Source organism: Microchirus variegatus, assembly GCF_963457635.1.
Source record: "Microchirus variegatus genome assembly, chromosome: 7".
Classification (NCBI taxonomy): domain Eukaryota; kingdom Metazoa; phylum Chordata; class Actinopteri; order Pleuronectiformes; family Soleidae; genus Microchirus; species Microchirus variegatus.
In genome coordinates, this window is record NC_139808.1 from 2,428,936 (window position 1) to 2,451,129 (window position 22,194).

Genomic DNA, 22,194 nt, shown 5'->3' on the forward strand with positions numbered 1-22,194 from the left:
AAAAAAGTGCTTTTCCTTCAAAAATAAGGACATTTCTAAGTGAGCCCAAACTTTTGAACGGTAGCGTGTGTTATCTGTTGAAATTCGGGCGGAGTAAGATTTGAAAATGCTCAGCTAGAAAGGATGGTGAGTGAGAAGTTTAGCAAAAAATCACTTTATAAACTGCATCTAATTTAAAATTAAATTCAGTTAAAATAAAAAAAAACAACTTTGGAAACGGTAGTGTATATTTTGGGCGTTTTAGGGTTAAATCATCCTCTCGTAAATACGACTGAATCAAATGGTTCATAAGGCGGCACAATCATTTCCCCATCATTCATGAAGAAAAAAGAAAAAGAGAAATAACAAAGGAGAAAAAAGAGGAAAAAGTCCAACGCCATCTGTTAATTCAAAAGAAAAAAAATTAGAAGTGAAAATTACCAAAATAAAGAAGCAGAGAATTTTGTAATGGGGGAATCAGGAAGAAGGGATTGGGGGGTGAGGAGGTGGAGAGAGAGAGAGAGAGAGAGAGAGAGAGAGAACTGTGTGACAAAGAGAGAGAGAGAGAGAGAGAGTTCAGTGGCCTTGGACAGGCCGGTGTGTCTGAGATCGGGCTGGACTCTGATCTTGAGGTTTATTTAAGCTGAATTCCGTGGGCTCATCAGGACCCGGTTACAGAAATCCTCCTATAGAACTCGAAAGAATGTGCAGCGCATACAGTTCTGCATAAGGCACAAAGGCATGTCTTTAGAGGGGGGGGGGGGGGGGGGGGCAGGCATCAAAAGACAGGCAGAGGAGGGGATTTCTTTAGAGGCTGGGGGCAAAGACGAAGGTATTTTGGAGCTCCATTCAATGCCAGCGAGAGGAGGAGGAGGAAGAGGAGGAGGAGGAGGAGGAAGAGGAGGAGGTGTACAGTTCTGTGCTAAAGGCTGAAAAAAACCTGCACAATACATTCGTACTGAAGTGTTTATTGACGTAGTGAATCAATGAAATCAAAATCTACTGTAACACGTAGAGGTTGTTTTATTTAAAATAGTATTAAAAAACACATATTAAAGTTAGAATCTCTTTACATAAAAAAAAATGCTTGTAACTGCAATATAATGTGTGGACAAAACATTGTGTACTAATAAAAAATACTGGGAATTTAAGTAAAGTTGAATTTTTAAAACGTGTGCCTGACCTTTTATCTTCTTATTTTTATTCATAAATTTAAATTAAGTCACGACCGGTGCTTACGAGAATGGACTGAATGTAAAGTAACATAAAAACTTGTCCAAACTTCTTTTTCAGAGACCATAAAATTATGTTTTACGGCAAAACAATTTTGATAGTGATTGATTGAAACAAGATTTTCTGATTGTTTCAGTTTCTTAAATGTGAATATTTTTCTGTGTTTCTTTTCTCCACACAACAAAGAAATCATAAATTTTTTTATCATTTTGGTTTGTGGACAAATCGAGACGTTGGAGAACATCCACAGTCACGTCCAGGTTGGACAAACACTGATCGACGTTTTTCAGCATTTTCTGACATTCGGACAAAACTATTACTTGATTAATCGTGAAAATCGGTGGGTTTAAAAGTATTAAAAGTTGATAAATCAATTTTTTGGAAAATGAAGGCCCTTTTAAAAAGCCTCAATCACGATTTCAAGAGGTATTATTAGGTAGTTTGACTGCAAAAAGTATGCATGGATGTATTTATTTTCCTCCCCGTGTTTGTTAAAAATAACGAAGCACAATCGCGAAATCGCCCAAAATTGTGCTCTTTAGATTTAATTGCAAACTAATACTGTTTTTTTTTTTAAAGTTAAATATGTGTTGCTGATTACAGCTTGAAGTGCCAATAAAATATTATATATACCCCTTTAAATATTTAGAGACCGTCTTGAAAATGTCTTAAAAATCAACAGATTATTTGTGAAAATAGTCGTTATTTGCAGCTCTAAATCTCATGTGATAAAATATGATTGTACATTTTTACGCTTAATTGTAAACAAAAAAAAACAAAAAAAAAAGAGAGAGAGGACAAATGTACACGTACAGGTAAACAAACCATAAAAACGACAGCTCCAGAGGGGTTTGACGGTGCTTCTTGCTAAGAACGGCAGCATCTTCCGCCTCTAGGCCATCTCCATGACCTTCTTGATCCAGTCGACGTACACCGACACGCGGATGAAGATGTTGGGCTGCCCCGGGTGACCGCAGCGCCTCATGGGGATGATCACGCCCTCCAGGACCCAGCAGTCGCTGTTCTGACACGCCAAAGGGCCGCCGTAGTCTCTCTGCAGAAGACACACAGGAACAACACAGGAACAACACTGTGGAGTCATGACTCGTCTCACATGCCTGTCACTGGACTTGTTAATCACTTATTGGCATCATTATTGATCATTAAATGAATATAGAATACATCCGAGGGGGTAACGACTAGCTTAACTGTGTTCAGAGTGACAAAATACCTAAAAGCTAGCTAGCGGAAAGTAATGAATTACATTTACTCACATTACTTTAACTGAGTAGGTGTTTTTATGTACTTGTACCTTTTAAAGTCATTTAAAAAAAAAGGTATAATTTAACTTTTACTTGAGTATATTGCTATGTTTTAAATCACATCCAAATTTAAATGAATAAATAAATACATTCATGTGAATCATCAGTGAAGGATTGAGTGAGTGCCATTTGTTACCTTTGACCCATTTTGACTGATACCTTTCAGTAAAAAAAAAAAAAACACTTCACAGTTGAACCCCTACTAAGTTACTTTTACTCTGAGTACATTTTAAGCTACTTTTTTTTGCTTCTACTACATTTTTAGACTTTTTCTTATTTATGCCTAAAGGTGCATTATGTAATAAATCTACAGCAACTGGCCATAAAATCCTCCTAATATGTCACAGAGACTCAGGAATAATGTTCATATAACAAACTGAACTCACCAACAACAACAGTACAGACAAAATATTTGCATTAAAAAAAATATTTTGCAGACTGCAAATCATGTTTATGCTTTGAAATCATGTTTTTAGCATGTGGCGCCACCTACCGCCATCTACCAATCATTGCAGTCAGTAGAGTCTCTGCTGCCGAGCAACCACGGGTTGACAGTTATGTCAGAAAACGAGACCTAAAAGACCTCGGTGTTTTGAATTTGAATGTAGTGACCGTTTTTGACCACATTCTTACATATGGCACCTTTAAGTAAAAAGTACCACTATTGTGCTGAAGTGTTACTTAAGTAGAATGTTTCAGGACTCTTTCCACCTCTTTTCCACAACGCTGAGTGGTGGAGAGGCTTGGAGACTTCCTCTCTCCACCTTCACTGCAGCCGAACATAAAGGCAACATACGTCTACGACAAACATTGACCACGGAGCTTTTTAAAAAAACCTCCCACCTCACACGCGCCGACTCCACCGTGGAAAGAGCTCGTGCACATCTCGTTCTCACGGACGCGACCTCTGAAGTATTTGTTGCACTCCTTGTTATTAAGCACAGGTATGTGGGCCACGTTGAGGACAGTCTCGTCGCCCGTCCCTGAAAGACAGAGTCAGCAGATAATGAGAGAGGAAAAAGGGAACGGGATGGTAAACAGATGTTGGTACGGTCCTGTAAGCAGTCAAACCAAAGTCTGTTGTTCAACGGTCTCCGTGCAAGACGAATTCAAGGGCAGGAACAAGATGCTCGCTCCCATGATGCTCCGTTAATAATTATCGGCACAGAGGCACACTGTGGCCGCACGGAGAGTGAATGCAGCGTCCGGTTATGGCAGCAGAGAGGATTACACTTGCCTTTTGTCTCACCCCATCCTGCGATCTCACAGTTCGTCCCCTCAGCCACAATGTAGCGCTCAGGAGGGAGGCAGATCTGAGAGACACGCTCATTAAACTGTGCAGCGCTACACAGAGAGAACAGGGAGTCAGAGGGACACTGACGGTACGTGTGTGTGTGTGTGTGTGTGTGTGTGTGTGTGTGTGTGTGTGTGTGTGTGTGTGTGTGTGTGTGTGTGTGTGTGTGTGTGTTCTTGTACTTGTGGCATACTGAGGACCAGTGAGGGTTTTTAACCAACAAAGTGAGGTCATTTTTACGGAGTGAGGACATTTTGGCCAGTCCTCACTTTGTATTCATTGAAATCACTTCCTTAGGTTGCTAATAACATGCTATACTCAATTTGTCAAAAAAAAAAAAATACATTGTGGATGACATAGTATAGTATGACTCTTTCTCAAATTTTGGACCAAATTTTTTTTTTCAAAAAAGTTTTTCACATTTTCTTTTCAAATTTTTTTTTCACATTTTCTTTTCAAAAAAATGTTCACATTTAAAAAAAAAAAAATTTGTCACATTTTTTTTCAAAAAATTTGTCACATTTTTTTTCAAAAAATTTGTCACATTTTTTTTCAAAAAATTTGTCACATTTTTTTTCAAAAAAATTGTCACATTTTTTTTCAAAAAATTTGTCACATTTTTTTTCAAAAAATTTGTCACATTTTTTTTCAAAAAATTTGTCACATTTTTTTTCAAAAAATTTGTCACACTTTTTTTTCAAATTTTTTTTGTCAAAAAAGATTTTCTAAACAATGTTAAAAAAAAAATTTCCCATTTTTTTTCACATTTTTGACAAAAAAAATTGGGTCAGATTTTTTTTTCAAATTTTGGTCGGCATTGTATAGTAGGACTTTTTAGTAAAGTTTTGGACCAAAAAATTAAAAAAAATAATGAATCGAAGAAGTTTGCTAACATGCTATACTCAATTTTGGATGACATAGTTTAGTATGACTTTTTTTTTCAAATTTTGGACGACATAATGCATTATTATTATTATATAGTACAGTATGACGTTTATGTCAAATTTTGGACCAAAAAAAAAAAGTTTTCCAGCCCTTCTTGCTCTGGGGCGCTACCTACAGACATGTTATGGTACTGCAACCAGTAGTTCTTTGTCATTCATGAAGTAAATATTTGTAATTGTGTTGATTTATGAAGTGGAAAATGCTGGTCCTCCAACCCAGTCCTCAGTATGCAGCAAGTACAAGAATGTGTGTGTGTGTGTGTGTGTGTGTGTGTGTGTGTGTGTGTGTGTGTGTGTGTGTGTGTGTGTGAATATACACACGATTCCAGCTGCAGCATGACCAGCTGAGACTCAGAGGGTCCACAGACGATCTTGGTGAGCGGGATGGTCTGCACCTCGGGCTCCTCTTCTTGCGGGTCACGAAACAGTGTTCCCATCCTGGCCGAGTAGCCGGGCAGGTCCACGTAGCTGCAGACGTCATCGACATTCAAATACAATGGTCCAAAAAACAGGCCAAAACTATAATGACCACGTTTCTCAGCTTTCAGAAACAGTTGGAATTTTTTTCCGATAGCACGAACCGCTGCGTAATTACGGTAACGCAAAGTGTCGTCTGCGATACATCGAACATTCAAATACGTGATCATAGTTCATTTGTATTTGGTCATAACCCAAAGAATTGTATGAATGAACCCTTGTTAATAATACTTAACTCCTTATATGGACATCCTGGGGGTGTGTCTTTATAGGTCACATATTCAGGCTTTAAAAATGTGTGAAAATATCCTGCAACTAAGTGGTTTTGCCCATTTTTCCAGAATAACTATCAATATCTGGCAGCTATTTACAATTTACTGCGTGTTAAAATAGCGTACTAACAATTTAAAATGAAGAATAAATTGAGTATAATTGAGGTAAAAACTCCCTAGTTGTACACCAGAGTTTGCATGTAAAAATTTGAACAGTATAAAACATATTTAAAATACCATTTGTTTGAATTAACCCTTGGGAATAATACGCAACTCCTTATATGGACATCCTGGGGGTGTGTCTTTATAGGTCACATATTCAGGCTTTAAAAAAGGCTTTTCTTATGAGTCAAAGCTATGATTCATTTTATATAGCATTTTTAGTAGTGATATAAAGTAGCAATAATTGTGCAAAGTGAACTTTGAACTGTGACGTTTTTCCAAATTTCACATATTCAGTCCCGTTTTAAAAGTGTTAAATACTTTTTGCTCAGGTTTTTATGAACAAAAACAAAAAACATGTCCATTTTGCGACTTTTGCACAATTATTGCTAAAGCCGGAATATATGACCTATAAACACCCCCCCCCCCCAGGATGTCCATATAAGGAGTTGTGTATTATTCCCACAGGTGCACCTGTGGCACAGATCTCTGAGTCGTAAGGGTTAAGTGAGTTAACTTAACGAAGGGTTAAAGGTCCAGTGTGTAAGATTACTAACATAGCATTCACATACTGTATCAGAAAGGAAGTTCTTCAATATAAAACACAAATAGATGCTTGCCTAAATTACATTCAAATGGCTTATTCTAAGGCTACAAACATATAAACATACTTATGGGTACAAGTATATTAACTTCACTTAAATGTCACACACTGGGTGTTTAAATTGTCCCACTGATACAAGCTGTTGATGTGTTGAGCTCTTATTTAAACTTTAAATAAACTCTTACCAGGAGGAGAAACACTGCTTGGTGCTGATCACCCATTTGGCATTGACCAAGGATCCTCCACAGAAATGGTTTCCTTTCCTGCACAAACAAGTCATATACGTCACACACACACAAACACACACACACACGCGCACACAGTGGCTGGTTTATAACGTTTTCATCACCTCTCACGCTCACCTGTCTCTGAGGCTCACCGTCCACGGCGAGTTTCCAGGAATCCCGTTCACGATACGCAGCCTCGTCCTCTGGAAGCGATCCTCTCGCTTTCCGCACTCGGTGAACTCCACGTTCTCTGTGTCAACCGAGAGTTTTGACATTAATGCAACTAAAAAACATATATACGGCTTTATCTCGCTTCATATTCAGTTAACAAAACAAACCTTGTGGGTCAGTCAGGTGTACTTTCTCCCCAGCTGTTTGAAAACATCAAGACGAACAAATGAATCGTAAAAAAAAAAAACAACAACAACAGAAGATTTGGATGAATTTTGACCGTTTCAGTGCAATCTTAGCATTCTTTAAATAGACAGAGAGGAACTGTACCACACTGCTTTATGGCACAGTAGTCAAACTCAGTTTTGGGGTCAGTGGTGTAGCACCAGGGTCCGTGCTGGTCACCATCTGGGTTACGACAGTAGTTCTCCGTCAGATTGGCTTCAGGATGTGTCCTCGGGTTTATCCTGGAAAGTATAAGTGACTCGTGAATATCACAAACACTGGAGTGGTCACTTCAGTCAATTTCATACCATAATAGCAGTAATTCCCAGATGTTCCCCCAGATGCTAAATAATATAGCAGCTTTTTACCTAAGATTTATGTTTAAAATAACATGAATTAAATAAAAAAAAAAAAAAAAAAAAAAATCCTATATATTGTGCATAGATTTGCCAATTTAGCAAATTCTAATTGCAAATAAGGTCACACCTGTTTGTCATCTTTAACTCTTTAACACCTTAGCCTCAAAACTGTCCGCCTGGTCTTTTATTTTTGCTTATTTTAACCATAAAAGGGCCGAAAAATATCCTGCAACTAAGTGGTTTGGCCCATTTTTGCAGAATAACTATCAATATCTGGTAGTTATTTACAGTTTACTGCATGTTAAAATAGTGTACTGACAATTTAAAATGAAGAATGAATTGAGGTTAATTGAGGAAAAAAAACACCCCTAATTGTACATGAACACCAGATTTTGCAGGTTACAATGTGAAATTTGAACAGTATAAAACACATTTTATGTCCAAAAACAGGCCAAAATAATATAATAAGCAAGTTTCTCAGCTTTCAGAGACAGCTGGAATTTTTCCGATAACACAAACCGTTGCGTAATTGCGGTAACGCAAAGTGTCGTCCGCGATACGCTCGGTGTTGAAAAGGTTTGTAAAAACATTGCTATACACCGTGTACAGTGCATGCATATAGTCTGAATTATGTCATGATCTTGTTGAAATAAAAACATTAAACAGCATACTTGGTCCGGTGAGGTGTGTTAATGTTCCATTTCTGGCAGGTGATCCCTTTGCGGGTTTTGCGGACTTGTCCTTTGTAGTTTTTCCCATTTTCTTGGTAGCAGTCTGGAATAAAAGACACGTTTATTATATGATGACATTCACCTCAATGAATCATCTAAATATACAATAAGTGAAACAGAGATATTGATATAATGACAAAAAAGTTCCAGTTCTGTACCAACAGTCTTACAGAGCTGAGGACACTGACGTCACACTGTTTGTATTTCTTTCTACACTCTTAGAAATAAGGGTTCCAAAAGGGTCCTTCTACAAGGGCTGAGGTTCTACCTGGAACCATTTGCTTCTGAAAAACCCTTTCTTCTGGAAAGGGTTTTTCAAGGGTTCTTGGAAAAACTAATGGTTCCAGTAAGAAACATTTTGATCCAGAGAACCCTTTAAAACCCCTTTCCTGAATAAAGGGTTTTAAAAGGGTTCTTGGTGGAACCTTTATAAAAAGGTTCTACCCGGAGCCAAAAAGGGTTCTCCTATGAGGACAAGCCAAAGAACCGTATATATGGTTCTACTTAGCACTTTCATTTCTAAGAGTGTAGTACACCAGAAATGGTGAGCATCACACTCTAATTTCATTATATAATCATTAAATAAATAGAAAATAGATTTTTTTTGGTTATAAATCTGCCTCCTGTGAAAAGACTCTGCTCGACCTTTTTAACACCACTGTATTTTAACGTTGGTGATAATGGTTATAATTAGATCAGAATGCTGATTTAATAAACATTGTTCACGTAACAAAACCAAAAACAGTGAGTTTTACAGAACACATACAGTACGTCGTACAATAAGAACATGAAAAGTGAAGATGTTTTCGGTAAAGAAAGCTGTTCACAGCTCTGTCTGTGTCCTCACGTGACGTTTGAACGATAATTAAGGCCTAATGTTGGCTGAATTTATTACTCTAATCTAAAGCAACGATTCCTACCCTCGGCTTCTATGTCGTCTGCACAGCGTTTGATCTGTAAGCAGAGCGCCGTCCTCATCTCTGGCACAGATGTGAAGCACCAGGGAGCCTCCGATCCATCTGGGTTACGACAGTAGTTCTCCTCCAAACCCCTGGACGAGAGAGCAACGCAAAATAACCGTCTCGTCGTGATGCAGTCAACTCATTTTAGTTCAACGGCCACATTTGATCTCATTTGAACGGGCAGAACAAGTCAAATAATAGCACAATAACCTACAAACAACAAGATCTCCTCATTACTCCCTTTGTTTTACATGGCATATTATGGACAACCTGACATTTCTGGAGAAAAACAAGTGAACTTTGTAGAATATTATACACATGTATGCACACATGGATCTATATAAAGGCACAAAACTATTATGTGAAATTTTCAGGGCCGGATCAGACCCTTTTGTGGGCCGGGTTCTGGCCCATGAGCCGTATATGTTTGACACCCTTGATATTATTATTATTATTCACGTGTGAAGCAAACACAGCATCTTTCTAACTATCGACAGCATCGTGCTGCACTTTACTTACTTGCATTCATACGTGTTGGGGTAGAACGGATGCTCATGAGGAGACTGGGCGTCCCAGCGCTGACAGGCGATGCCCGACGTCGTCTCGTTGACTCTGCCGCGGTAATCCTCGCCGCGGCCGCGGAAACAGTTGGTGGTTAAGCTGGAGCGTTGACGCTTCTCAATGCGGACCTCAGCTGGACAGAAGAAGAAGAGGTGTGGAGTGTGGAGTTAAATAAATATTATAGGTTTATATAGATAGATAGATAGATAGAAAGATAGATAGATAGATAGATAGATAGATAGATAGATAGATAGATAGATAGATAGATAGATAGATAGATAGATAGATAGATAGATAGATACTAGGTTAGTAGCTCACAAACTAACTAGCAAACAGCACGCTAACGAGCAAGATAGATAGATACTAGCTTAGTAGCTCACAAACTAACTAGCAAACAGCACGCTAACGAGCAAGATAGATAGATACTAGCTTAGTAGCTCACAAACTAGATAGATAGATAGATAGATAGATAGATAGATAGATAGATAGATAGATAGATAGATAGATAGATAGATAGATAGATAGATAGATAGATAGATAGATAGATACTAGCTTAGTAGCTCACAAACTAACTACCAAACAGCACGCTAACGAGCAAGATAGATAGGTAATAGCTTAGTAGCTCACAAACTAACTAGCAAACAGCACACTAACAAGCAAGATAGATAGATACTAGCTTAGTAGGTCACAAACTAACTAGCAAACAGCACGCTAACGAGCAAGATAGATAGATACTAGCTTAGTAGCTCACAAACTAACTAGCAAACAGCACGCTAACGAGCAAGATAGATAGATACTAGCTTAGTAGCTCACAAACTAACTAGCAAACAGCACGCTAACGAGCAAGATAGATAGATACTAGCTTAGTAGCTCACAAACTAGATAGATAGATAGATAGATAGATAGATAGATAGATAGATAGATAGATAGATAGATAGATAGATAGATAGATAGATAGATAGATAGATAGATAGATAGATACTAGGTTAGTAGCTCACAAACTAACTAGCAAACAGCACGCTAACGAGCAAGATAGATAGATACTAGCTTAGTAGCTCACAAACTAACTAGCAAACAGCACGCTAACGAGCAAGATAGATAGATACTAGCTTAGTAGCTCACAAACTAGATAGATAGATAGATAGATAGATAGATAGATAGATAGATAGATAGATAGATAGATAGATAGATAGATAGATAGATAGATAGATAGATAGATAGATAGATAGATAGATAGATAGATAGATACTAGCTTAGTAGCTCACAAACTAACTACCAAACAGCACGCTAACGAGCAAGATAGATAGGTAATAGCTTAGTAGCTCACAAACTAACTAGCAAACAGCACACTAACAAGCAAGATAGATAGATACTAGCTTAGTAGGTCACAAACTAACTAGCAAACAGCACGCTAACGAGCAAGATAGATAGATACTAGCTTAGTAGCTCACAAACTAACTAGCAAACAGCACGCTAACGAGCAAGATAGATAGATACTAGCTTAGTAGCTCACAAACTAACTAGCAAACAGCACGCTAACGAGCAAGATAGATAGATACTAGCTTAGTAGCTCACAAACTAAATAGATAGATAGATAGATAGATAGATAGATAGATAGATAGATAGATAGATAGATAGATAGATAGATAGATAGATAGATAGATAGATAGATAGATAGATAGATAGATAGATAGATAGATAGATACTAGCTTAGTAGCTCACAAACTAACTAGCAAACAGCACGCTAACGAGCAAGATAGATAGATACTAGCTTAGTAGCTCACAAACTAGATAGATAGATAGATAGATAGATAGATAGATAGATAGATAGATAGATAGATAGATAGATAGATAGATAGATAGATAGATAGATAGATAGATAGATAGATAGATAGATAGATAGATAGATACTAGGTTAGTAGCTCACAAACTAACTAGCAAACAGCACGCTAACGAGCAAGATAGATAGATACTAGCTTAGTAGCTCACAAACTAACTAGCAAACAGCACGCTAACGAGCAAGATAGATAGATACTAGCTTAGTAGCTCACAAACTAGATAGATAGATAGATAGATAGATAGATAGATAGATAGATAGATAGATAGATAGATAGATAGATAGATAGATAGATAGATAGATAGATAGATAGATAGATAGATAGATAGATAGATAGATACTAGCTTAGTAGCTCACAAACTAACTACCAAACAGCACGCTAACGAGCAAGATAGATAGGTAATAGCTTAGTAGCTCACAAACTAACTAGCAAACAGCACACTAACAAGCAAGATAGATAGATACTAGCTTAGTAGGTCACAAACTAACTAGCAAACAGCACGCTAACGAGCAAGATAGATAGATACTAGCTTAGTAGCTCACAAACTAACTAGCAAACAGCACGCTAACGAGCAAGATAGATAGATACTAGCTTAGTAGCTCACAAACTAACTAGCAAACAGCACGCTAACGAGCAAGATAGATAGATACTAGCTTAGTAGCTCACAAACTAAATAGATAGATAGATAGATAGATAGATAGATAGATAGATAGATAGATAGATAGATAGATAGATAGATAGATAGATAGATAGATAGATAGATAGATAGATAGATACTAGCTTAGTAGCTCACAAACTAACTAGCAAACAGCACACTAACTAGCAAGATAGAGAGATAGATACTAGCTTAGTAGCTCAGAAACTAGATAGATAGATAGCGACCCTAGTGTGACGTCCTCTAATATAAAAACACCACTTTTCTGTTCTATAGGTCAATATTGTAATTGTTCTATTATTATTTTTTATTTTAGAATAAAACACACTTTTAACATCATATAATATAACAATTTTCTTTTTCTTTTTTTTACACTATGAGACTTAATTTGGAACATTTAGTTTTTCTAACTCCACCACAAGATGGTGCTGTCCTATCATCTATGAAACGACAGTGAGGACAGACTCTGTGTCGCACGTCTCATTTCTACACAACCTGTGTTGAAATTTCGGGAATCACCAGTGCCCTCTTTAGGTATTTGTTTATTTATGTTCTGAAGCCAAAGTTAAGGATTTAAGTCCATTTGTTGAATCAGTTGTGAAATGGTCAGTGGATTAAAGGTCAGAGGAGAAGCAGCGATGATGATCACGGCCAATCATCAGTGGTCAACACACGTTTTCTTACATGTCTCACAATTTGTTCACCTAATGCCACAGAGATCGACTGAATTTAGTCCAAGATAAATAATAATAAAACAAGGATAAAAAAAACAATGCTTCTTAGAGTCACAGACAATTGGGAATGTTTTGCTTAAAAATAAATTAATTTAAACTCTGCAACCTCAAACTACTGTTTAGTTTCCCACCGTGTCAATTAGAGCTGAGGTCAATATGTTTTTGTGACCATTTTGATTCGTATTGTAATTCAGATTCATTTCAATTTGAGCGTATCGATTTCATTTCCCCTCCTTAGAACGAAAACTCAATGACACGTGATTTGTTTAGACAATAACACATGAGTCATATTTTACCAAAATCAATGCACGTGGCATGTCAGTCTGACACAAACTGACTTTATCCTCTCCACATCATCAGGGTCACGGGGGCCCAATCTGTGCCAATCTCAGCTGAAATAGGGCGATAGGCGAGGTCACACCCCGGACAGATCACCGGTCCATCACAGGGACATAAAGAGACAAACAACCGTCCACTTATGGTCAATTTTAGACTGTCCAATTTACCAAATCCTCATATTTTATGTTTTTGGACTGTGGGAGGAAACCGGGAGAACCCGGAGAAAACTCCACACAGAAAGAAACCTTCTTCTGACCCGGATTTTGAACCCGGGTCTTCTTGCTGCCAACAACTACACTAACCGTGTGGCCCAGCCCAAACATGACTCAGCTAAAAATGCTTTTGCTGATATTTATTTGTATTTTTTATTTTTTATTTTTTTTTATCTGCAAATCATGTTTATGTTTTGAAATCATGTTTTGGCGTCATGTGGCGCCACCTACCGCTGTCTACCAATCATTGCAGTCGGTAGAGTCTCAACTGCCGAGCAACCACGGGTTGCCAGTTACATCAGAAAGCGAAACCTAAAAAGACCTCGGTATTTCGAATTTGAGTGTAGTAACCGTTTTTGGCCACATTCTTACATATGGCACCTTTAATGATTAATGATGTCATATGGAGCAAAGAAATTGAGAACATGTTCACATTTAAGAAGCTGAAACAATCAGAAATCTTGTTTTAATCATGAAATAATGCTTCATTTATCGATTATTCATCGAATACTAAATCGTTTCAGCTCTAGATGGGGAACTAGTATCACTCCGTATCGGTATCGGTCCGATATTGGTAAAAAAAATTCACTGGATCGAATATCGGGCAGATAAAAATGTAGAATCCGATATAAAGCTGAAACAATACTCAATTAATCGATTGCTAAATTAATCATGAAAGCGTCTTTCATGATTAAAACAAGATTTCTGATTATTTCAGCTCCTTAAATGTGATTATTTTCTTCGTTTCTTTGCTCCACATAAACAAAGAAATCATTAAAACTGAAACTTTAAACGATTTCTGACATTTTACGGACCAAACGGTTCCTCGATTAATCGTTAAAACTATCCGAATCTATGATTTTGCTGCTGTAGAATGATAAAAAAAAAAAAGAAGAAGATCTTACTGCACTTCTTGATCTCGCAGTTCTCTCTCTCCACCTCAGGGTCAGTGGTGTAACACCAGGGCACCGGAGAGGCGTCAGGGTTACGACAGTAGTTATCGTCTAAACTCTTATCAGGATACCTGAAAAACAACACAGAGGACAACACTCTTAGAAATAAAAGTGCTAAGTAGAACCATATAAGGTTCTTCGGCTTGTCCTCATAGGAGAACCCATTTTGGCTCCAGGTAGAACCTCCTTTTGGAGAGTTCCACCAAGAACTCTTTTAAAACCCTTTATTCAGGAAAGGGGTTTTAAAGCGGAACTAGACCGGAAGTTCCTATTAACGCTGTTTTTTTGGTGTGTATCTGCGTCATTACCTTGTTTATGAAGCCCTGACGGTTCTAAACAAACAGTTCAGCCACTGCTGAGAACGTTGTGTTTTATTGTAATCTCGGGGCTCAACGAGATCACTGAAAATCCCGTAATAGTTACGTAAGCAGCGGTTCTCCTGAACAACCGATCGTCCTGCTCCGGGCACTAGTCCGGGCACATGCGGTTGCGTACATTGAACCGCAGAAGAAGAATAACGTCCGTTGTGGAGGTGTTTCACGAGCAACAGTGTCTTCTGACTCTGGGTCTGACTCCGGTTTAAAGTCATAAAAGGGACTGAGGCGGGGAGTCGTGAAGAAGCTATTTTTAAACACTGTTAAAACAATGTTTTGATAAGGAGGAGCAGTGCATCCACCGTTCCAGAGGGGGGCGCTGCGCTTCTGAGAACGGATGTGCTGGATAGTACTGGCCAATCACAAGACTCTGTCTTCTGGGGGTGAAAGTTCACTCTGAAATCTCGCAGCAGAAAAACAGCGTCAGAAAAGAGGATTTCTATCGGCTCGTTTACAGCAACTAGGAGGTTTTTGACCATAAAAACAAGTTAATATATGTAAGTAGACCTCCATAACTAACATTTATGTGCAACAGGACCACTCTATGTCACCTTTAAAGGGTTCTCTGGACCAAAATGGTTCTTACTGGAACCATTATAGTTACCGAGAACCCTTGAAAAACCCTTTCTTCGTGAAAAGGGTTTTTCAGAAGCAGATGGTTCCAGCTAGAACCTCAGCCCTTGTAGAAGGACCCTTTTGGAACCCTACAGCAGAAGTAGCAGAACACAACACTGACACTGTGACACTGATTCAAGGTATAAATAAAACGTGTGAGTACTTTTCTGGCTGGTAGATGTGTTGGTGAGGATACTGCTGGTCCCAGCGCTGACACTCTCTCAGGTTCACCGTGTGATCCACCTGACCTCGGTAATCCTCGCCGTTACACGTGATGCAAACGTCTGCAACACAAAGTCAAGAGAACAAGTCGCTAATATATAAAGTCTTTATTGTGTTGCCGGGGAGAAAAAACAATTTGACTGTAATTTGTTTTATTTGTTTTTGGTCAGAACCAAGCAGGGCGAAGCTGCATTTAGCTTCTATGGTCCTCACCTGAGGCACAAACTGTCGGCTTGTTTAAATCAGGGTTAAAAACATTATTGTTTACTGCAGCTTTCTAATATTACCGATTTTAACCACTTTAACTTTCCTTTTTAATGATTTTAATCATTTTAAAATAATGATTTTAAATTGCTTTTTTTTTTTTTGCATGATTTTAAGTTGTTAAATGTTTTAAATTGTTGATCTTAAATTGTTTAATGTTTTAAATTGTTTTAATTTCATAATTGATTTTTGAATTTATTGTGCTTAAATTTCAAACGATTTTATATTACACTCATTTCTGCTTGATTTTAAATTGTTGATGTTTCAAATGGTTTTAATTTCTTTACTTGATTTTTTTAATTGATTGTGTTTTAATTTCAAATGTATTTCTTGCCTGTAAAGCACTATGAATTGCCTTTAATGGTGCTATACAAATAAACGTGCCTTGCCTTTAATTGCAGAGGAAAAAAAAGAGACTGGTGTTTAGTTGTAGACTTGTTAATTATGACCTTCTTTTACTACAATAACCATCTTATTGTCTGCGCACATTAAGTCGTTTACATGTGTTAAATAAAACGAAAAAAGAACGTTTGTCTCTGTGTTTAACAAATGAATAAATATTGATTTGGGTTTTACCGTATTTATTGTTCACTTACAACTGCATATAAAGTGTATGTTTTAAATACTCATTTATATTCAGATATGATTCATATTGATAAAAACGTGAATAATATCACTTGTTTTTCTGAATATTTCCATTTAAATATCCAAACACGTCACTTATTTCCAGTGCTTAACACATTAATTAGAACACCTGTCATAAAAACGAGGAAACTTTTAATGCTTTAGCAATCTTTTTAAAAAACTTGTGTAAACTAGAAAAGGTTATTGTTATTTATTTAAAGTCAGAAACATAACATTCAACCACTAAAACTAATCTTTCTGTTCAGGAAATCAAGTAATTTGACATCTTAATCAATACATAATAATGTGCTTTAGTATTTTATTGTATTGTTTTTGTAAAATAGTACATTTTAAAATGTATAGATAACAATAACAATTATATTGTGTCATTAAAAATATTAACTATATAAACACACCTGAGCAAAAAGTACTCAAAATGTTAAAAATTCGGATTTGAATTTGTGAAATTTCTGAAATACGTCACAGTTCAAAGTTCACTTGACTCGTCTATTTTGTAACTTCTGCACAGTTATTGCTACTTTATATCACGGCTAAAAATGCGATATAAAATGAATCATTAACTCTGACTCAACAACACACAAGAAGACGATAAAAAAAAACTTGCATGTTTTAAAGCCTGAATATTTGACCTATAAACACACACACTCCCAGGATGTCCATATAAGGAGTCGTGTATTATTCCCATGTCGTTAAAGGTTTAAAGAGCTTCTACGTACTGGATAACGCGTTGATTGCGAGCGGCTCGTACCGTCTTTACACTGAGGAATGTTGCAGCTTTCGTAGCGCCGCTCAGGATCTGTGGTGTAGCACCACGGTCCGATCCGATCCCCGTCCGGGTTCCGGCAGTAGTTCAGCTCCAGGCCGTTAGCGGCCGTGGGCGTCCACCTGAGACACAGGGACAGAGGGTTTTACTCTTTACTGTCTGACTGTTCAGGTGAGTATCTGAATATCAGGTAAAAATTAGGACTTTGACGAATGAACTAGTGCTGTGCAAAAGGTTAACGTGCGTTAAAGGGACACTGTGTAGTATTTATGGGTTTAAATTACCCAAATATCACGTTTTTATACATATTATGTGCTCCTGCATTGTCTAGTCGCTGTATAATAGTTTTTGTTTCATTTTCGTAGTGTTTCAAAAAGTCATGTAAAATAACATGGTCGCGGGCCGCGGTTGCATAGCCACTGTTAGCAGAGAGACGCCATGTTTCTACCGGAGCCTGTAAGGACAAACGCGAGAGAACAAATCAAGCGTCTCTTTACTTGTAGCAGGAAGTCCCGCCTCCTCTTTCTCCGCTTCGTCTGCTACGGCCGCGGTAGCTCCGCCCTCTCCCTCGCCTCACGAACCTCATCTGCTGACACGGAGAAAGACGACGAGGACGACATTTGACCGGCTGAGGACACCGTAGCGCTCAGGGAAGGGAGGGGGTGAGCAGAGGAGCAGTTCTTTGTTGTAAATTTCAGCCTCTCCTCTAGATGACACTATAAACTACTTACTTCACCTTTAACGCATGACCCATTTCCATGACGACTGACCAGAAAAAGACGCGAACGACGTCATGTTTACGCGCCGCGACACCGGAGTCCAGGCACCGTTTAACCAGTTAGCTCCGTTAGCTGCGTTAGCTCCTTTTAGCGCCGGTTAGCGCGCCTGCAGTGGAACTGGAGCGGTCTGTTTATTAAACGAAAAGAGCAGCGCTACAAATAACGTCAGCGTACCTGTGTAACTGCGTATGTGTGCCTCTGTTTTTAAAGTTTAGCGTTACTTTAGAGACTCGTTTTAACAATCGGGAGTCACGTAAACATGACGTCACGCGCGTCTTTTTAACGTTGACGGGGTAAAGCGGCGTCGGCGCGTTAACGTTTGACAGCACTAGAATTAACGAATTAAATGAAATCGTTATTTTGTTTGTTTTTGTTTGACATGCCTCGGGGGAAAAAATGGCACTTTGTCACAAAACTGTCGCAAAATCAAACATACCATCACTTTTCTGTTGAGATTAGATTATTTTAGATCACATCAGGTCAGTAGCAAACAGCAAACAAAACAACAAATACATTGTTTACGGATCAGAATTGTAAAAGAACAGTAATGTTTCCTGGGACACAGCTAGCGTGGGAGGAGTCGCTGCTTTTTGGTCATTAATTATATCAATTAAAATGAAAAAACATTGTTGAAAATACATTTTATAAAACTCTGCTTCAGATTTTCCGATTCATGAAACTTTTCTGGAACAATCAGAGAGTCTGAGGAGTCAGACTTTGACCCTCACTGTGAAAGCGTTGCTCTGCAACATGGACGGTGTTACGTAATAAAACAGCGGTGAGTTTTTTTAGTTCCACGTGTTCACACACACATAACCTCTGTTGTCTCTGAGTACCAAGAAAGTCCATGTGTGTGTGTGTGTGTGTGAGAAACTCAGTCTCACCTGTGATCGTGAGGAAACTTGGACCACCACTGTTGACAGGTGAGGCCGCTCCTTGTGGTGAACACCTTCCCTCTGTAGTCCTCCCCTTTACCCACGATGCACTTCCTGACGTAGACTTCACAACACGAGCAAATCACATGAACATCATCAAACTGTTGACCTGTGTGACGTCACACGGCGTCAGCACACGTGACCCTTTTCTTTATTACCTTTCTTCTCGTAGAGGTTGCAGTTCACGTTCCTCTTCACTTCGGCGTTGTTGCCGTCGCGAACCCACGGCAGATGTTTGCAGGCGACGGTCGGCCGGGTCTCGTAGTTGAACGCCCTGGTGGTGAGGGATATATTCATGAGTCAGATAATGATCAAAATGACAAGCGATTATGTCAAATTATTCATCTTTTAACTAATCCCGTGGATTATTCCCTGGTCGTGACCACAAAAAAACAGCACAAAGATGGACAGATATTGTTATTATTATCATTATATTTATGATTATTTATTCAAAGATACAAACAAGAAAAGTCAAAAAACAACAACAGATGACAGATAAGTTCATTCCTTGGGGGGAATGTGTGAGTTGTACACTTAAAAAAAAATTAAAGTTAACTTGAGTTTACAGCCCAACAAATAATTGCAAGTTTTTTAAAAAAAGTTCCATCAACTAATATTATTTTGTTAGATAAACTTGTGCCAATCTTTTGTCGGGCTGTAAACTAAAAAAAATTGAATGCAGCAAGATGCCTTGAGATTTTGAGTTGTCTTTTTTTACAGTGTCGATAACACGGACGGCTCGTTCACGTAACCCAGCGGCATCATGGGAGTGACACTACTGCGCATGCTCTATGGCCCCATAACCCGGAAAATAAACGCGGAAGTCAACAACTTTTTTGGCTACTTGATATGCGCTAGGTGAGCTTATAGGAATGAAAATTCATAGGAGTTTTCATAGGAGTGAAATTCAACTTTAACCCTTAGAACACAGAGCATTCAGGCCGCTCAACAGTTCTTAGTCCTTGTAATAACTGATAAGCGTCTTCCCTGTGTTTATATGATCGTATTTGTGAGTCCAGGTTTATGTTCTTGATGTTTTCCTGGGTTGGGATTTATTGTTTTGTTTTTTTGGGAAATCGCTCGTTTTAAAAATCAATAACTATATATGTGCATTTGATAGAAAATGACGATGTTTCCACGACTGAGAAAACAACAACGTCTATGCACTTAGCGTCCACTTTATTAGGTACGCCTGTTCAACGCAAACATCTACAGTTGCGTGGCGTGCTCAAGGTGACCAGCTGAAGTCCAAATCAAGCATGAAAATGGGAAGGAAAGGGTCATTTAAAGGTGAAGTAAGTAGTTTATAGTGCCATCTAGAGGAGAGCCGGAAATTTACAACAAAGAACTGCTCCTCCGCTCACCCCCTCCCTTCCCTGAGCGCTACGGTGTCCGCAGCCGGTCAAATGTCGTCCTCGTCGTCTTTCTCCGTGTCAGCAGATGAGGTTCGTGAGGCGAGGGAGAGGGCGGAGCTACCGCGGCGGAGGCGGGACTTCCGCTACAAGTAAAGAGACGCTTGATTTGTTCTCTCGCGTTTGTCCTTACAGGCTCCGGTAGAAACATGGCGTCTCTCTGCTAACAGTGGCTATGCAACCGCGGCCCGCGACCATGTTATTTTACATGACTTTTTGAAACACTACGAAAATGAAACAAAAACAACAATACAGCGACTAGACAATGCAGGAGCACATAATATGTATAAAAAAGTGGATTTTGGGTCATATAAACCCATAAATACTACACAGTGTCCCTTTAAGTGGTAGTTGGTGTGAAACGGGCTGATATCACTGGGATTTCCATGCAAAAAAAAAAAGGTCCATAAAGAGAGAGTTATTATCAGGGTGAAAACACATTCTTACTGCCAGAGGTCAAAGGAGAACGTCCATGACCGTACAAACCAACGTATGCAGAACCTTAAAGCCTTAAATCATCAGTATTATGCGCACGTAATCGCTAAAGAAGTGGCTGTAAGCAGCATAAATGTGGAATATACCTGCAGTCCAGAGACTGAGAGCATCGTGTCGCACAGTCTTCCAGGTTCAGGCCTGGTATCAGCAACACTCTCGCTGAGTTCCAGGACGTAGGAACCAGCTCCCTGCCCTCAGAGCGCTGGAAGTCATTCAGTGGACTGCGGTACCCTGTTCATACAGAAGCAGGAACCAGAACCATGATTTAGAATTCTGTACTTCATATATATATATATATATATATATATATATATATATATTCACACAGTCTGTTTAGTCCTGGTACTAAACCAGAGAGTCAGTTAGTAACATCATTTGGGCGCGAGCCTACACACATATAGCCTTTGGACCAAGAGACCAACAACAGCTGCAGGTTTGTGCAACAACACGCAAACTGAACCAAAGCAACAGTTATACCGTGTTTTCACCAGGAAAATAAACTCACAAACAAAGTAAATGGAAGATAACCTATTGAATAAACGTTTAGCTTAAATAATCATTAACCCTTTAAGGTACTACTCAACCGTTTGGTCGAGCACACTTTAAGTCACAATGTCTCATTGAAAACTCACTAACACTAAATTAATGTCACTTGTTCTGAATGTTGTACTTTGTGAATTATGCAAACCAGGTTTATTATGAACAGACGTCTCAACCGTTTGGTAGAGGCCTGTATCTGAAATACTGTAGGGTCTAATTTAAAAAATAAATAAATAAAATAAATAACTATTGATTGTCGTTATTATTATTGTTATCATAAGTAAATAAAAAAAAAAATGCAAAGAAATAATGTTTCCTTTGCTTTTTTCTTGGTGCGTACCTTAAAGGGTTAAGACAGGGTCTGTTTTTAGTGCAGTAACTAGATATTTTCACACAAAAACCTGCTAAATTACAAATTATTACACAAATTATTATTATATTTTACATTAAATCAACAGTAAAAGTGTCTTACCAGTAACCAGTCCGGCTGTCAGGAGAATACAGGACAGAAGCAGTTTCATTGTTTGTGTCAAAGATGAAGAGATAACTGTGAACAACTGTCACCACAGACTGACTGAGATCCTTTTTTAAAAAAAATATTCCTTAAAATTCCTTTAAAAGGTTTGACCACAGCTCGATCTGATGAAAGTGGAAAATCCCACACACACACACACACACAGACAAAACACACAATCCTGAACCTAAAACACAACCACACACACACACACACACACACTGAGCACTAACTCAAACAAAGGCCCTAATCCCCAAAACACAGGCGATCAATACAAGCGTCAATCATTAATGAAGAGTCAGTGGAACATGTTCATGAAGCTTCTTTTTTTTTTTAAATCATCAAATCATCTTCCTCTTCAACAACAAAGCACTTAATCAAT

General features: G+C 38.3%; 1 protein-coding gene across 1 annotated transcript; it reads right to left on the reverse strand.

Moving 5' to 3' along the window:
* Positions 1-2,104: 2,104 nt before the first annotated feature.
* Positions 2,105-21,819, reverse strand: mst1 (macrophage stimulating 1; the record flags this gene model as incomplete). Its single annotated transcript, XM_083891903.1, has 17 exons — positions 2,105-2,266; positions 3,378-3,517; positions 3,766-3,878; positions 5,094-5,240; positions 6,473-6,550; positions 6,650-6,797; positions 7,016-7,152; positions 7,941-8,043; positions 8,921-9,051; positions 9,482-9,656; positions 14,207-14,325; positions 15,407-15,527; positions 17,123-17,259; positions 18,801-18,915; positions 19,010-19,125; positions 20,845-20,989; positions 21,771-21,819. The coding sequence occupies 17 exons, from the start codon at positions 21,817-21,819 to the stop codon at positions 2,105-2,107; spliced, it is 2,136 nt and encodes a 711-aa protein (XP_083748029.1).
* Positions 21,820-22,194: the final 375 nt, after the last annotated feature.